Source organism: Orcinus orca, chromosome 2 (genome assembly GCF_937001465.1).
Source record: "Orcinus orca chromosome 2, mOrcOrc1.1, whole genome shotgun sequence".
Taxonomy (NCBI): domain Eukaryota; kingdom Metazoa; phylum Chordata; class Mammalia; order Artiodactyla; family Delphinidae; genus Orcinus; species Orcinus orca.
This window is the reverse complement of record NC_064560.1, coordinates 20728306-20746922: the sequence shown is the minus strand read 5'-3', so window position 1 is coordinate 20746922 and position 18617 is coordinate 20728306. Positions and strand designations below refer to the sequence as shown.

Here is an 18617-nt window from a genome sequence, read left to right as displayed (position 1 = left end):
ACAAACTCCTCGTTAGAGGAAGGGGTGGGTCGATGCAGCCCCCTGTGGGCTCGGCCCAGCTTTCCCGCAGTCCACGTCCCCCGTGATGGTGGAGCTCACCTCTTAGTCCGCGATGGTTTCCAGGTTAATGAAAAAATCCACTCTTAGGTTTGACTCAGTCTCGGTTTAATCAGGGGTCTTCTGGGGAAGCAAATAAGTGATTGATTGCCTTGCTTCTCTGCCGGTAAGGCAAAATAAACATCAGGAAGTGAATGCTAAGAATAAATGAAGGCTAATTATAAAGCAGTTAATGAGCTGGCCCGAGTAGGGAGGGCTTGTCTCTTTCTTTCCTCCTTTTGGCTCCTTCCTCCTTGATTGAAATTGCTTTTAAAGCAGAATCTGCACTGTGATATTTATTCTCTTTCTGACTTGTTTTGAACACAAGAAAAGAAATTAGAAAAGGGAAGTACTTGCTGAAGATGTTTTTAAAATTTCTTTCCCTTCTCCTATATCCTCACCCCATAGTTCCAGACTGGTTTTTGTCTGAATATTTTGACTATAAACATGGTGTCCTATAAGAAATAGAAGGGTTTTTCTTTTTAAGTTGGGAATAGTAAAAGGGACACAGCTTTAAAGATACTCATGCGTTTTGGGGTTTTTTTGGGTTTTTTTGTTTTGCGGTACTCGGGCCTCTCACTGTTGTGGCCTCTCCCGTTGTGGAGCACAGGCTCCGGACGCGCAGGCTCAGCGGCCATGGCTCACGGGCCCAGCCGCTCTGAAGCATGTGGGATCTTCCCGGAGCCCGTGTCCCCTGCATCGGCAGGCGGACTCCCAACCACTGTGCCACCAGGGAAGCCCTATCTTCCATTTTTAATGCTGTTACATATAAACAGAAAAATATCTTTCTTTAAAAAAACAAAAACATGGGCTTCCCTGGTGGCGCAGTGGTTGAGAGTCCGCCTGCCGATGCAGGGGACGTGGGTTCGTGCCCCGGTCCGGGAGGATCCCACATGCCACAGAGCGGCTGGGCCGTGAGCCATGGCCAATGAGCCTGCGCATCCAGAGCCTGTGCTCCGCAACGGGAGAGGCCACAACAGTGAGAGGCCCGCATACCACAAAACAAAAAAAGGAAGATAGTTGAAAATCTGAGTTTCATTCTTTCAACTTTCTCTTTCCTCTCAGCTGTGACTGTTATTGTTGATTTTTTTAAAACTTGCACAACTGTTCAGACAACTGCGTTTTCCCCAGGCGTGTGGAGACCCCATGTCATAAACACCTCGGCTTCCCAAAGGAAAGCCTGTATTGAGGTCCCTGTGTCTGAGGTCTGACTACCATGGTGACAAATGAGGGTGGTAGGAGGGATCCTGTCAGATAACCGTATCCTCAGGAGAGACCGTAAAAGCCAGTTCCCCCACATGCGTCTTAGAGAGTGTTGGTCACTTCTCCCTCACCCAGCAGGGCCTCACAGCAAACCATATAACCCGGGTCACTGAGAAAACATCTGTCACCAGCAGACTCGAAAGTCAGTAGCTTAAGGAGAAAGTCCGGTCCCGGAAGTTGCTTCACACCAGCTCACTGCCCTAAATTTCTATCCCTTAAGTTTTAGGCGCTGCTTGTACAATAATTAATCCTCTGGGATTAATGTAAAATAGTTCAAGATAAACACTGCCCGCTCCAGATCATTTCCATTTAGGTATGTGGGCTACCAGCAGCACGGGTTAGTGCTTGATGGTGTTTTAGGTTGTTCAGGTCTTTTTAAATCATCTTCCATCTTCTCGTATGTCTCTTCTGATCACCTTCTTCTCACCCTGTTAACCTGTGCTAAGAAATTTAAACCATCTTAACATTAGCTTAACTAAAACATAATTTAAAAGGCAGGTCATACTGAGAAGCAAAGGAAAGACCCCATGATGTATTCCACTACTAAATAGAGTTTTAGATTTTCTACTCCTTAGTTCTGTTCTTTAATCAAGAAAGTTGAGTTAATTTGATGTATTTAGTCGTGTACCCTGGTATATATTTTCCGACTGGAAAGTGAACCAGTCTGGCCTTGTAAAGAAATGGTTTTAATATTTTCCTCAGCTAATCTTCTGAAGGGTTATGGCATCCCTACAGATCTAAACTCAGGCAAGCTGACCACGTTTCCTGCCATTCCTAAATATCCTCTGAGCTCTTTCACACCCTTCCCATCTCCCTGTGTTTGCAAGAGGCATGTCACACACACAGCATTAGAGCCTCCAGATCCCAACTGGCGGTCTGATACAGACACCCCCAGTGCTTTCTGCTACATCAGGTGCCCCATGAGAAATATGAACGTGAACACCCAGCCAGCTGGGACCAATGATACAACTGAACGAGCGCTAGCAAGTTAGTCGCGTATACTAGAGGCCTGAGGAATGTGTGGTTGGTCAGCAGGTTTTTACCGAAGGGAGACAGAAGGAAGATACCTAGGTTGAACCCAAAAAAAACTGTTTCTTTACCCTTGGTGTCTATGGCAGTAGCCTCCTTCACTGAATATTAAGAGGTTTTCCATACCAAGTCACCTTTTTCTCATTTTAGTGTTAATGACTTTGGCAGTTTGCAAAATCCAAGTATTTCTTGGTGATGAGGAAAAAGACAGCCTCCTTGGGTTTACCTTCTTCCCGTTTTCTTAGTCCCCTGTCTGGCCTGGGTACGTTCAGAATGCACTGCATTCAAGAAGGCCAGGACTACCCAGGCATGGCCAGTAATCTGTCACAGTGCATTAAAATTGCATTTTCTCCCCAGGCTTCAGGAGGTGAGCTGACTTCACAATTCCCATTGGGCCCCATTAATCCTCATTTGTGCATTTGGACCTTCTGTTTAGAAGGCATATCCAGTATGGGCAGTACCAGCTCTGCCTGATAGACAAACTGCAGGGGACGCACACGCATAGTGGCCCTCAGAACACCCACCTCCAGCGTTTTGGTTTTGCATCTATTCATATTAAGTTTTGACTGTTTAAGAGTTGTCTTTTTTTTTTTAACAAAGAAACATCTGGGGACCTAACCCTGTAATTGTGCCCCTTTAAATACAAACTGTGTCTCTTGCACTGGAACATGGCTATGCCCCTGGAAATTGTGAGCAATACGGAAAATTAAAGTGGCCACGTTAACACTTAAATAAGAAAGAAATGCTTCATCTCCGTGGCTTCAGAAATTTGCCTCAAGAAGATTTCCTTGTGAAAAGTCCCATTCATTAGAATACTTTTTTCTTTTATGATTGTGTGTTTGTGTGTGTGGAAAGAAACTTGGTTTGACTTTTCTTTGCAAAGATGTTTATCCCTTTTATTTTTACAAAGTTCTTTCTACCCCAGTTCTCCTTCTCTTCGGCCCATACAAACAGACACTCACCCCCCAGCCCCTGGGGCTTCCCAGTGGAGCAGGCAGTCCTGGTTCCTCTCCTGCGAGAGTCAGTCAAGGCCCCGTGAACCAGGTGCTTGGCTACTTCACCAGTTTTATGAGCTCCCTTCCCTCCCAGACACCATGCCCAGAACATCCTAGAGGAATCCAGCCCTGGGGCCTCCCCAGAACCATCTGGGGAAGGACCTACAACTCCCCCAAGCACCCTCTGACCTGGAAAGCATTCTCGCCTGTGACATATTAGAAGGTGATGACCTGCTGTAATCATTGGGATTCCCTCCTTTCTGCTTCCTTTAAGCTGCAGCTAGTTCTTCTGCAGGTGGCTAGAGAGATGGGAGAATGAAATGGAAGGGAACTTAAGAGTGCTGTCCTGTCTGGTGTAGCTAAGATCGCCCCTACTCTGTCCTCGTTCCTTGTATTTCTGGAAGTTATGGTGGAGAGCCAAGAACCAGGCTTCGCTTAGTCTCTGACCAGCTTGTGCACCTCATGCGCTCAGTTTGCAAGGCTAATTCCCAGTGGTGTCATTCCGATCACAGTTGTGAAACTCTAGCACCTACTTTTTCCTGCCTTGACTCATTGCCAGTCATTTCTAAGAAAGATGATTATTAGACTGTGTGTTGAGATCTGCCAAATCAGAACTGGATGGATAATTAGGTAAATGATTGAGAAATCCAAGCAGCATTACTGCTATATTCATTACTTCTAAATTGCTGCAATTTGCTTAGAATACACAGGACACTGTATCCAAGAGAGAATATATACTACGTACTATAAAACATGGCCACGTGGGAAAAACCCACGCCTTTATTCTCCTCCCCGACTCTACCCCTCGTCTGCCACCTTCACGCCCAGGAAGACTGAAAATACGTGCTCACGCGCAGTAAGCAAATGTGACCCACAGCTTATAGATGAAAAGGAAGCCATTCTTAACCGGTGTCTCTTTGGAAGTCAGGAAAATGTGCAGGACGACTCCTGTCCTAAAAGACATACCAGCACTGGACTTGTATCCATCTCTGTATGAGGGAAAGCCACGTGCTTAGCCCATCTGTTGTTAAAGCATTCCTGAGAAGGGGCTTTGGGAACTGAGAAGTGCAGAATACCTTACACTGATGGGTTTTTTTTTCCCCCCTCTTTAGGTCCAGAGGGTGCAAACCTCTTTATTTACCACCTTCCACAGGAGTTTGGAGACCAGGACATCCTGCAGATGTTCATGCCTTTTGGAAATGTTATCTCTGCTAAAGTCTTCATTGACAAACAGACCAATCTGAGCAAGTGCTTTGGTATGCGAGAGAAGCCAGCTAGAATGCACAGTGCGCGGCCAGCAAGGGGTCATGGGAAGGCAAATGTAATGGCCAGCATTTAGATGCCGGGACAGGGCCTTCCGTGTGTGTGGTGGTTCCAGGTTGTCTGGATCCATGTAAGCAGACTGGGTCAAGTCATCTCATCAAAAAGGCAGAAAAGACCTGGGAGAAAGGAAAGATCTGGGAAATTAAATGCCCGTATAGTAGGTAGTGCTCTATGCTGTACTCAAGGGCCTTACTGCCTATAACTAATCACCTTCCATAGTTGACCAGCAACAGTCTCTTTGGGCCCCCAGTTTGAACCACAGGCTTCACCGGATGGAAGGAGTTTACAGACTGTAGTGTAGTTGAGACTCCTGATACAGAATGGCACTGCAGACACTTTGCCACAAACTCCATACCCTTCCAGGTCCACCAGAACTCAGACCCTGTGGGTGTAGGCAGCACATTGTACTGGGGGCTTATTGTTCAGCATCTGGATGTACATAAAAACACACTCATCGATGCACATACCTTCACAGTAGGGGTGTGCTCAGGCCACGCCCAACATAGCAGCTCCGGGAGCCCAGGGACCGTAGCTGGTTTAGCTCATGGTGACATGAAGTGCTGCGGTGTGCTGGGATGCTGGGATCTGCAGTGGCTGCCTGAGTGGGTGGAGAGCGCAGGAGATGCAGGTGTTCTCAGAACACTGGACATCCCAGCTCCTCCGTGGCCAGAGCTGTCACAGTCTCCTTCCTCAAGCAGCCTGGACTCTGGCTCCCTGGGGCGTTTTCGCTCCCTGAGAGAGTATGGCAGGCTCACTGCATGCCCTAATGTTTTACAGAGGAGGAGAACATTCATTAAATCTAGTTCTTGTTTTATTTTTTGAACCCTTGTGTTCCCCAAAGTAGTTTAGAGGCTAGAATGTTCAGAGTATATACTTCTAACTTGGCAAGTTCTGGCCCAGTTTGAGATGTAACATTTGCTTTAATCACTCCTCCGATTTAATGACTCACATTGGTCATAGGTGTTAAGAGTAGCACAAAACAAAATAAAGTAGAACAGATGTGGGCAGAGGAGAACAAATAGAAGTGGGCACGGTGAAAAGGAAAGGTGGGGACGGCTCCTGCAGAGGTACAAACTCAGACTTGGCGCCCGGCTGACTGGCGACGGGCGGCCAGTCTGAAGAGAGTGCTCTGGCTTCTGAAACTCCACTCGCGTAACGTCCTTCTGATTTCCGTGCTGTCACCAAGGAAAGCCTGAAGCCTCTGTTGTTGGGGGAATTAGCGTGTCAGCCATTTCAAGTCACTGTTTCTATCCAAGTGGAAAGGCTGTTAGCCTGAACCCATTACAGGTATATAAACGCCCTTGTAATGGTTCACGAGAGAGTGAAATGGAAAGTAAGTTGTTATATAGGCTGTGTGCATGTCTCAGTAAGAGCTCCCCATTGGGAGCTTCCCTGAACAAGGCTTGCGAGCCAGACGTTTATAGTCTTCATCGCTAAACAATGTCCTGAGCTTATTTGGAGATTAGAAAAAGGATTGTAGTTCATGGTTTGATTTTGAGAAAATATTTACCGTCTTGAAAAGAGATTATATCAACCCCCAAACTACTTAACCACTGTGTTCATAATCATCAGACAGTGGTATTTAGTGTTATGCACTGTGTTTTCAGTTTTTATTAAAAAGCTGTAACATCCCATATGTAGGTGTCTCGGTGAGACAGCCTAACTTCTTGGGGTCCCAGGTTTGCTGGTTATAACGTGGTACCCCATTCTTCATCCTAAGCTCTTGGCCAGGTTTTGTTATCCACTTTGCCCTTGACCCATTTCCATTCTTCAATCATCTTGCTACCTCTGGATAAGACGTAGGAGGAAAGGAGAAAATCAGCAAAAATCTTAGATTCAAGATCACATTTATTGGGAATTTAAATTTAATAAAAATTTAAACCACCATTTTGCATACAGGCAGCCTATGAGAAGCTATTCTGCTTATACTGTATGCCTATTTTTATCAGCTGAGAACTCTGCTAAAGGTATATTTATGTCCCTTTCTTCCTCCTCTAATTTGTAAAGGAATGTTCTCCTTAGCTTTATACTTTAATAGTAGATAGATAGATGGAGAACTTGGTATAAAACCTTCTGAACAGTGGATGGTCAGAGCTGAAATCCAATCAGTATAACTTCCTTTCAACAACAAAAGTAAGTAGGGACAACACTTAAGAAACTTTTGCATGTAACCCCGCCCCCCAGTGCTGAAACAAAACTATGTGGTCAGAATTCTGTTTCTGGGTTTTGGCAGAGCCTGGGTGGTCGTCAGAAGCGTCTGAGTGTTGGTACAGAGAAAGGTGGTGGGAAGTATGTCAGGATGGCTGTGAAGCCCTGAGCTGTTTAGACTGTTTATTCTCCAGGACAGCTGGGGATACAAGGTAGCAATTTCCATTCTGCTGAATTCACCGGAGCTTTGAAAATGGAGGTTGAGATAAGGAGAACGGGCACAGCATTTCCCCTGGGCCCCTAGGTTCCTCTCAGTAACAGCTCCAAGTGGTAAAAATGAAGTACAAATTATGCTAGAGTTAATTCACCAACTGACCCCGTCCTGTATACATGGAGAATTGGAATGGAAACAGTCAGGGTCTTGGGCGGCATACAGGTTATGCAGCCCTTCCCTCAATTATCCTGCTTTTAAACCTCACCTGGTTGGGGCATGTGAGCCTCTGGGGGCCCTTGGAGACCTAGAATATTTGTACCACTGCTTCTAGGAGCAGCACTACTGACGTATTGGAGGCTGGTTCGGGATTCTAAGGGACTTTAAACCCAAACAGGTTTGACTGAAATCAGTAAACAGACTAAATTGACTCAATGTTTGAGATTTTAGCCTTCTGCAGAGGGGTTTTGTTCTCATGATAGCAAGTTAGCGGTCCAGCCAGCTTCTCCGCTGCTTCTCAGTGGATGTTTCCAGTGTTGCCCCTAAAACATGACCTGTAGTCCGTGAATTGAGTAGAGCTGACCCGAGACCGCAGGCTGGGCACGTGTCACTTAGCATCTGCAGCCACCCTCCTTTGCTCCCCTGCCTCTCCATCTTGATTCCCGCCCTCCCTCCACTTGTGTCTTCCAGGTTTTGTTAGCTACGACAATCCCGTGTCTGCGCAAGCTGCTATCCAGGCTATGAATGGCTTTCAGATTGGCATGAAACGCTTGAAGGTCCAGCTGAAGCGCTCCAAAAACGACAGCAAACCTTACTGATCCTAACCCCAGAGGCTCCCTGCTCTTATTTTAGCTTTCTTAGGGTAAGTCCCACGAGCCAGCCTGGGCTCAACAGGAAAGGCAGAGGAGGACCACATTGCCAACTTTTACCAAGAGAGACGGTTATTTTTACAATAAGGCCTCCATTACCCCCTCCCGGGCCCCCTACCCAGTTCGCCATAAACTCGGCTACCTTGTTTCTATCGAGTAAACTCCTCCTCCACTTGTACCACTGTATTCTCCTTTGTTTTGCAATTTGAATCTCCTTTTACCTTTTTTGTTTTTTGCTTTTTTAAAAGAAAAACACATACACAATAAATGACATCTTAACAACTTAAAAGGCAAACAAAGGCTAACGTGCAATTCTAACTCTGAGACCCACCCCCCTCCCCCTCCCCCACCCTGTGCCCCAGAGCACTGCCTGGAGAATTCGCCCCTCCTGCCCGCGCCCACCCCGCAGAGGGGCGCCAGCTGTTCATAGAGGGTAAGGCGGTGGCCTAGCGCGAGAGAAAAGCCAGGAGAAGCACTTAAAAACAATACAAAATGTCTTTCCACTACATTTGGTTTGTTTTAATGAGTAGGATTTTATTTTAGTGTTCAAAGAAACATGACATTTATTGGTCAGATTATTACACTGGTTGTCTATTTTGTTATTGTTTTATTTTAGTTTTTAGAAAGGATTAATGTAAAAAAAGATTTAGAGATCTGTTTCTTAAAGCTACAGGGTTTAAAAATTAAAAATGAGTGAAAATACTTGATGTTTCTTGAAAGATAAATTTAATAATAAATAAGTAATACATAAATACTACATAAAAAGAAAGCCACAGGCCTGTAAATTTTATTTGTAAAAAAAGCATTTCTATTTTTGTACAAAATTTTTACTGCCTCAGAAATAATGGAAGTTATTTATTGCCTATTGTTAACTTATTGGGTACCTAAAGAGCAGCTCTCTGTGCTAGCCAGATCCTTCTGAAGTAGTCTCTAGAGGAATCGTTCTAGGAATGGGCTTTTTTTCACCGTTGAACCCTAGGCCTCAAGTCCATGCTTTATCCTCTCGGTGTCTGTATCTGTCTGATGATTTTGTTCGTAACTGCCATTATCTAGTTTACAGTTCAGTCGTCTGACTTTCCCCATCTGTTACATTCGTTGAAACTGGACCCTCTCCCCATCCTTTGCCAGCCCCTCACCCCAAAACGCCCAGAATCCATCCCCTCTCCCTCTCCGGATGGATTCTCTTGGGTTCCTTTGTGCTGTGGATAAAGAGTGTAAGAAATGCAAATTACGTGGATGGCTCGTAGACTCCCTAATGACCTAAAATTTGCATTAGTTTTTCTCCTGCACCCTGAAGAGTGATTTTGTTGCTGCTGCGTAGATTCTGTGTAACTTTTTACTCTCCCTGTTTTCTCCCTAGACATCTTCATGCCCGTTAGTTCACCGTTTGCCTAGCATGTCCCTGTGGCGTCTCAAAAAAAAAGTTTCATCGTCCCGTCATTGTTTCTGATGTCTTTCTGACCTCACATCATATTTGGTTCTCCTACTGACCTTTGATCTAGTTTGACCTTTGAAATTTGCATGTGACCTCATCTAGCTATGAATTCTGGGAAGTCAATGTGAAAAACATTGCTGCATTCATGCAAGACTGAAATTTATTATTACACAAATTAATAATAGGAAAAAACCTGTGGCAAAAATGTTTCTTTTTTTTTCTTTTCTTTTCATAAAACAGACTTGAAAGTATTATACAGGGATTGGCATTCTTCCCGGTCACTGGTAACAATAGCAATATGTGTCCAGGGACACAGAATGTTGGTTTCTAACAGACTACTTCCAAAAACAGTTTGAGAAAAAAACTGTCTGATTTTAAGTCTCTAGAGGTCTGTAATAGTTTTTACATTTTTCAGGCAGTGTAAAGTTTTTTGATAAGGCCATTTTAGGTGGCTCACTTTCTCATTAAGATATATATATAGAACCACTTTTTGTAGATTAGTATAAGAAAAATATTTACCCTGTTTTGGGGCAAATGCTACCTATTTGTGTCACCTTTTGCTGAACTGACTCACAGTTAGACAATCCATGGTTTAATGCACATGAAATTACCTATATTTTATACTGTTTCAATGTACAGGAGAAAGGTTACTGTAAACTGTGTTAACGTTGGTGCTTCTGTGAATTAAGTTGTGGTTTCATCATGAGTCTTATGGTCTTAATGTTCTTTGTTGATAAGACAAGTTTAGAATTGGTTTACTTAAAACAAAAAAGAATTTCAAAAAAAAGTTGTTTGCTTACAAAAAATTTCATGTGAGGGAAAAAAGAAAACCTATTCCAGAGTAAGTTTTGTGTTGGCTTGTAAAGCATTGATGTCATTTTTTTTTTTTTTGTGGACTATTTAGATGTGTTTGTGTTCAGCAAAATGTGATTTTTTTTTTCTTTTAAAGAAAAAAAGTGAAAATATATAGTGCCAAATTCCAAAGGTACTTCCTTCCTAGAGCTTCAGTGTGTTTCTTGTGAGAAGTAATTTGATAACATGGGTATTTTATTATGTGTTTTGTATAAATCCCTAATATTTAAAAAACAAAAAACAACAAAAAAAAGAGGTTAAAAAGTTTGTTAACTTGCTATCCTGTGGTCTTGTTGCCTGAAATTGTTATTGTTTGTTATTTCTCTATGATGTTTTTTGTAAGACATTGTATAAGTGCCCATGTCTCACTTTTTTAACCACTCTGAACATCAATGCTGTGACGGCAACCTCACAATGTATTTTCTTCATGATATATGGAAACCTCTAAGGTGAGAAAGTTTTGAACTTTTAACCCTTTCTACCCAGCGCTATCTGGAATGTTAACTTTTTATGCTGTCATCATTTTCATTTGTTTTGGGGTGTCTCTAATTTGGATTTTTTTCCTGCATATATCTTTGAGTTGTTTCTGTCTTTACTACTACTTTATCCTTTGGTTGAGAGCCAAAAGAAAGGAAAAAAATAACACTTTAAAGAGTTACTGGATAAACCTTCTGAGGGGAACAGTAGCTAGTCAAGCACCTAAATAAACCTTAAATTCAATATGCTTTTGAGATCAGGTTAGTGGTATGTTCCAGTTTAGAATAATTTCATATACCTTCCAGTTAAATGGCTTTGTGATGATGGGGTAGTCTTTTGAGGGATTTTTGGTTTTGTTTCTTACATATTCCCAAATTAATGTTTCTTATCAGCCATTGTGCAGTGGATACCTCTGAATAAGCCAGGTGTCTGGAGTTAGAAGTTGACAATCCTTTTCCCTGCCTTTTTGTTTCTTTTGAATTGAATGCATATAAAGGGGACTGACCATCAAAGGCAAACTCAGTTCATCACAGTTACTGACCAAATACCTAGCACCCGTTCCTGCTGCCACTTTCTAAAGCGCCATATTTCTTTGACTTTCACTTCATGTGAGCAGGTCTCTTGCTGTCCTGACAAACCCCAAAGTCATCCCCACAGTCCCAAAACACACTCCTGCCTTTCTGGAAGCTTCTTTGTCTCTCTAATGGAGTTCAGAAACTGCTGGCTCCATTTCCTTCCTCCTTTTCCCGCTCACCACCCTGTTTGGTTTAATATGTGTGTGGATGTGATAGCCCTGGGATGGAAAGGACTAGCCTCTAATAATGATGCAAAAAAAAAAAAAAAGTTTCCTTCTTACAGCACATGCACTTACAATGAAATGATCTGTATTATCCTCACACGTGTTTACTACTGCTGGGGCCTTCCTTCATCCTTCGAGGGCTATTTTGTACTTCCTGCAGCAAACAGCTGAATAACAGAGGTTATCGCACTTGTCTCTCTCGTGTAGATGATAATATGGTGGTACACAGATACATCCATAAGAACACAAGACAGCACCATTTGAATTTCCTAGACTGTCTCATTTAGAACCTCTTAGCAAGTATACAGAAATCTTAAACCATTTTTTCCCATTTCTTCACTGAAGCCAGAAGCGCTCCGGTGCCCTCCTCCCACTGCCTGCATCTCCCCCAGGGGAGCTGAGTGCACTTGACAAGAGGCTCAGGGTGGGCACTTAGAGCTGAGTGTTTATTCTGCAGGCAACCAAGACAGACTGTCTGTTACAGGGAAAGTCTTTTTTTTTGGGGGGGGGGGCATGTTTCATTGCTAAAAAGATAACCCTCCTCAAAGACAAGTTGTCCTTTTCTTCACTTTCTCTCTTAATATCAAAAGGAAAAAGCTGCAAGGGTGCGAAGGGCCTGTGCCAGAAGAAAAAACAAACACACAGGGAAACTGCTTTTTTAAAAATCAAGTGTAGACAATAGTCATTTTTAAACTAAATTAGAGAATTGCGATCAAATGGCAGTCCTCAAAGGCGTAACAAGTTCATCTTTCTTTCACCATAGGGGTTATAGTTCTTTGGCTTGTGCTACTCTGGACTCATTTTACTGTTTCTGTTTTTATTATCTTAAGTGCTAATTAACAAGAAGAAATAAAATTTTAAAAAAACCTGTAGTTTCATTACCTTTTTGAATAATGTCATACAAAAAAATGTATTTGTGTTTTTTTGTGCTGTGAGAATTGTTGTTTGTAGATTAATAATATCATTTTGTTTAGAATTACAAAATAGTTTTTAAATATTGTCTGAGAAAAGCCAAAGTTAATGCAACCTAGTGGAAAACTGTAAGACCATTTGAGTATTGTTTCTGTTTTATTGATGCATTTGGATTTTGTTGTTTGATGGAATTTGAGCCAAAAAAAAATACGCAGGCTTTCCTATTTCTACAACTGATTGTACTTATGCATTTTGTACCAGTGGAACTTTTTATACTGGAGATTAAAAAAAAAATGGAAATTTTTGTGGCTTACTCTAGTGGGCCCCCTGACAATGACTGATTTCAAGTTTGATTTCTGGTTGATAGAAAGAAAGTTGCTTTTCTTTTGAGAATTAAAAACTTTGGCTTGATTTCTTTTTTCCCTTTGCTTATATCTAGCATTAGAATTTTGTCTTAAAATACAGCGGTAAGTTTCACTTTTTATTCTGTATTGTGCAGTTACACAATAAGGTAATTAGATTTAGAAGTACTCAGTCACTTTAAGTGGATAAATGTATTAGTTAAAACTTTAGGGGTTTGCTTTTTTGCTGTTTAGATCAAAGTTTTTTCTGATTCTTCTGTCCTCATTGTGAACATAACCGTGTAGTTGAAACAGTCAAACTTATTTTTGTAACGTATGTTATTGTGTGATGCAGTTTTTTGCTTCTGTCTCCAATATTAAACCATTTTCCTAATACTTGTTTCTCTCTCTGAGTGTTGTATTGTTGGTAGTCATTATATGTTGGTGATACATCTACACACCTCACTGTTCCACGTATGTTTTTTTTTCTATATGTTGTGTAATAAGATACAGTCGATTCCACCTAAGTGAATATCTGATTTGGGGAAGGGGGAAACTACACACCAGCCACCTCTAATTTATGTACAACAGCCTATTTAACCACTGCTTCCAAGATTTATACTTATTTCTATGGTCCACCTACAGAGTTGGATTTGCCAAGACCTTATCTGGTCTTCTCACCACACTGGTATATTTCACTTTCTCTCTCCCCTTCCCTTGGGTATATGTATGCAGTTCTTAACACTCATTAAAAATGGCTCTGCTTTGCTGCATAACCTTCAGAAGGGAAGCAGCAGAGCTGGGGTTTCTTCTGCCTACCCATGAGTCCAAAGGCATATCATTACCATCAAACTCTTCTCAGAAACCAGTCACATTTTTTAAAAGAAAGAGGTGAGCTCCCAAGGGAAGAAAAAATAAACTTAACTTACCTGGTGAATAGATGTGAAAGGTGTTAAATTTAAATCTATGCGTTGCCATCAATCAATAGATATGTATAGAAAAGTAATTTAAATTATTTATTTTTAGAGCTAACTGAATCCAGGAGCAGCTTTAATTATTATAACTAGTGGAAGAGAAAAGAAATACTTGCAAGGGCTCAAATGGAAGCTCTACTCAGTCTGGTGGGATGGGAGGGGGAAGAGGTAAAGTTTCTCATGCCCAAGTCTTCATACTATATCATCCGTTTCCAAATGAAAGCCAAGAAGGCCATATGCATCCACACACTCCTTCTGGAATGAGTGTATATTTTGTAAAAAGCCTTGTCCCCCACGATCGCCCCAACCCCAGCTAGCAAAAAGAGAACTAGAGAAGAAAACCATTCCTTGTATGCCCTCGAAAGCTGAAGCCACAGGCCCTCCTCCCTCTTCTGCCCATCTCTTCTGCTCAGGAATCTGACTGCTCTCCAAGTGCTCTTACAAGATTCCATTGACGTCTGCTCTGATCTCTCCCTCCAACTCTTCAGACGCACAAGCTCTGTCCAACTCAGGCCACCCAGCACCGGCAGCCTTCCTCTGGCCGCCAATGAGATTTTCCCTGCAGGTGCTCAGGCTCCCCACCCTCCGGTTTCGGCAGCCCCTCTGACCCCTAGACTGTCTTTTCCAGTCGGCTCAACAACAGAGGGGCCGGGTGAGGCGGAGGGAAGGAGGCTCTTTCCCCCATAGGCCGAACACCTCAGTGAAGTAACTTCCACCAGCTCTAAACCTGCACAGATGAGAGCTGACTTCCTGCCAATACTTCTGCTTTAAATCTCATCAGAGCCTTCATCAGTTTGCCTCTGAAAACCCACTGCTTACATTAGTGGGAAAAGACGGCTATGGGCGTGATTTTTCTTTCTTGTATGTTATTATTTGGGGGGGGTGGAGGGTGTGAGGGAGGGGAGAAGGGGGGTAAAGAGGGTGATCAATTCTTTCCAAGATGCAAGTGTTTACTTTTTAAATATTTAAGTCATATAAGTATATAGGTCCACCATTTGGCACAAGGCAAAATACTCAGCATGAGTAAAAGAAGGGAAAGACAAAGCCAGATTTTTTTGTTGTTTTGCAAAAACAACAATTCTCCAAAGAAGGGGACAAAAATGCTAGTTCCCTTAAGCACTTAAGACTGTAAAGTTTGTCCCTGCCTAAATTCACACTTACCCTTTTCATTCTTTAAACACCACTGCAGTGTCAGCAAGGTGTATCTGCTTGCCATACATGGACCACCTTGGGAAATGACAGACCTGTCAACGTTTACCTTGCTGATGGAAGCCACATATCTGCACAACCCACAGCAGTTACGAGCAATCTCGGGCTGGCACTCTTAGCTGGCAGGCTAGGAAACACAGTGAACATTAATGTACTGTGAATCGTTCCTGATAAGTGAATAAAAACATTGTGACCAAACAATCAGCTTATTCACTTATCAGGAATCGACTGTTCTGCTAATTCGCTGTTTTTGTTTTTCATCTCTGTTGTAGTTCACTATTTCTGCTGTGTTCTGTTTTCTCCTCTCATGCTTGGGCAAAATCACTGGGAATATTATCTTCATGTGACCATGAAACGTTTATATCAAGTGAAAATGATATCTTAACAAAATCTATGCACTTGCTATCAGGAACACAATACTGGATGTGTCTTATATATATTGAACTATATAGTACTCGATTTCTTAAATAAAGCTTAAGAAAGGATTCTTATGTGTAAAGTTAATGTGATTATTTTTCAAAGCAGTGTTTCTAAGGGGCATTTTTGTTCTTTTCTGTCGAGTGATACAGGTTATTTTTCATTAAAATTATAATCACTGGCTTTATGACTTAATATTCAATAAATTGACTTTGGAAACAAAATGGAGTGGGGGGAAGTTCTTCCTGGTGCATTTTAGTGAGAGTCATCTGGAAAATCATGCCCTTACTGGTGGCCCTGGCAAATCTCTACCCAGGCGCTGAGGGCGGCAGAAGAGAGCAGTCCCTTCGCCACCAAAAGACACCTGGAAAGCGTCCAGAATCTGCCCTAACCTAGAAAACCCAACTGCCTTTCTAAATGCGATCGATCTCTTTAGGCTCAGAAGAAAGGGGACGAAAAAGAAAGGCAGATCGAAGAATAATGCTGGTCTGCACCAAAGTTTTTCCAAAATGAGATGACACTAGAACCATACCCTGCTGGAGAGCGATGGCGGGTCTATTCAGGACTGCAAAACGAGCGAAAGCAAGAGAAGGGGTTTGATCACTCAGGATGAGAAGGGTAAAATTTCAAAGCTATATGTGAGAGACATCCTGTAACAGCTGCAAAGCTTATATGGGAGGCCTGCTGCTTGGTCCTTTGAAGGAATATTTTTGAAATTTTTCCTACAGGCCATAAGTCTGAACAGAATGGCATTTCCTGTTAGATTTTTTTGCTTTGAGGTTTTATGTTAGATTAGTTTTTCTTGCTTGATGTTTGATTTGAAGAAAAAGTCGTAAACTTCTACTTGCAAAACGGCACAGGCATCCTAATCCTTTATAAAACAAATCTTAGTCATCCCTGATAGTGAGGAACAGGGAGATACAGTTAATGAAAATCCCTAGATAATCCAAAATTCTTGGTCCAGTCTCTGCCTCCTCCTACTCATATATTTGTCATCAAACCAAAAACTTCTAGTGAGAGATCAGAGAAATAGCCAAGGGTAGCAAAATGAAAGGGTCGAGATAGACGTGCTTACTGGAGCCCATGCAGTTTGAGGTTGGAGTAGAGGTTCTGTTTTAAAAAAGGTTAAAACCACTGGTCTACATGAACTGGGCTCGGGTGTTGAAGAGCTGGTGGGCTTACCTTGAGCATCAGTCACATTGCTAGAAAGAATCCTCTATGAAAAAGGACACATTTGAGGCAATAATGGGAAGAAGAGCTCTGAGCCTCAGGGAAGAAAGGATGAACACCGACATACTCCGCTCTCAGGTCTGCAGCCCCGATTCCATCATCTCCCACTCCGGAACTCACCAGCCGGGGGCTGCGTGCTGGGAGACCAGCTCAGAGCCACAGCTTGAGGGTCTGTCAGGCGGGAGCTGCTTTAGGGGGAATGCACCGTTTCTTTGAACCTTTCGCTACTGGCAGTGAAGCTGCCTGGCACCAATTTCTGCCTGCCCACATCTGAAGGATATTTTTAAAAATAAAAAATATATAAATATGTATATTGCATACAAAAATATAAAAGACATAGTATGTGTTCTGCAACTGATCAAAGCCCCAAATAAAAGTCCCCAGCTTTGAGACGCTAGATGACCCCTCAAGCGCGAAGCTGGTGTTAGGGAAAGTATTCAATACTTAGACATACTCTCTGGAGCCACGCTGCCTCAGTTGGAATGCCAGCTCTAGCACCACTCATCACCCGTGTAACCTCTCAGTGCCTTAATTTCCTCGTTGGCAAAACGGGCATAAGAATAATACCTACTGCAAGGGGTTGTTATGAGGATTAACTAAGCCAATACTTAAAAAACGCCAAGATGAGGATCCATCACATTGTAAGTATTCAGTAAGGTCAACCAGTTAGTAGCAGTGTTCGTATCTACCGACATGGTGGGCTAAGCTCCCCTCCACTGGCCTGGTCTATTACTTTTTCCTGCTAGGTATGCACTCAGCCATCCCCAGAGAGCCCCACGGTTCTCCCTGGGTTCCTTGGACAACTATGGACAAGGTCTGACCAGAAACCGCAGGTCCTCCAGCAGACATCTCTGCACCAACAAGCTCCAGGACAGGCTTTTCCCCTCGTGAGAAACTGAGAGGCATACCCACCCTTAGGCTGCCCTAAGCCTTGGGGAACAACAACTAACTCCATCCTCAGAAAAGGAAACTGATTCCTCACTCGAATCCACCCCTCCCTACCTTTAAGTATTATATTTAGGTATCTCTTACCCAAAAGAAAAGCCCAGCCATCCAGTTTAGGTCCTATGTGGGAATGACAAAATCACCTGGAGGTTCGCCTGTAACAAGCCTGTAGGTTCTATGCCCTTCCAAGGCAAAGCTGTGTCCTCAGTAGCAACCAGAATGTATAGGTCTTTGACCACCTTGGGAAGAGCAGGGGTCAGAGCTCAGAAGCCTAGATAGAGCCAAGCAGAGAGCTCGCTAGACCACGTCACCACACGTCCAGTTTAACCAAAGGTGCTCTGCTTTTGCTTGTTTTATTTATTGGTGGTCCATGCAGAATTTTATTTAGAAATACAATTTTGTTACTAAAAGCACAAAAGGTTAAAAACCACTGCTTTAGAAGAAGGGAACTCAGACAGGGCCACCATTACCTAAGCCCTGTGACATACATTTATTGTCTTTGGAATCATTCTCTCCTTCCTTCTCCTTTCCTCATCTCTCTACCACTTCTGTGTTCCCGTAGTTCACCGTCTGCGACGCATCATGACATTCACTATTTGCTGTGTGTTTACACGTTGCTTACGTCTGTCTCCCAAGCTAGACTGTGAGCTCTTTGAAGGAAGTGACTGTGTCTCATTCATTGCTGTATCCCCAGTGCCTCAACACAGTGCCTGCCATATAGTCAGTGTTCAGAACTGTTGGATGGACGGATGGGTGGGTGGATGGATGTAGCAGGTGACATTGCTAGGGAGGGAAAAGCATTCCTTATGAAATGGACAACTCAGGAAATATTTGTGGAGAGAAGTCTGACTATGGGATGGGATGAGGATGGTGGAAACTGGTGGCAGAAGTCAGGAGCCACTATGGGAGGCCTGGGGCACAGATGGGGGTGAGGAAGAACACTCAACTGCTCGTGCACACCAAATATGCAGGCTCTGCTTTGTTGCCACAGAGCTAATCAGCTACTGGGTCCTGAGTGGAAAAACATTCCTGCAATTAGGTGAAACTACCTTGAGGTCTACTGTCATCTTTTCTTAAGCTAAATTTTGTACC

General features: G+C 42.9%; 1 protein-coding gene across 12 annotated transcripts in view; it reads left to right on the top strand.

Moving 5' to 3' along the window:
• CELF2 (CUGBP Elav-like family member 2) overlaps positions 1-15418 on the top strand; it is an 830917-nt gene extending 815499 nt beyond the window's left edge. For 10 of the 12 annotated variants that reach the window (XM_033439192.2, XM_049705739.1, XM_049705740.1 and 7 more), the window contains 2 exons: positions 4496-4639; positions 7756-15418. In XM_033439192.2, coding sequence (XP_033295083.1) covers positions 4496-4639; positions 7756-7883 — 272 coding nt within the window. In that variant the 3' untranslated portion in view covers positions 7884-15418. The remainder of the gene's footprint in view (positions 1-4495; positions 4640-7755) is intronic. The other 2 variants (XM_012535222.3, XM_049705736.1) reach the window with 1 other exon arrangement.
• The last annotated feature ends 3199 nt before the right edge of the window (positions 15419-18617 follow it).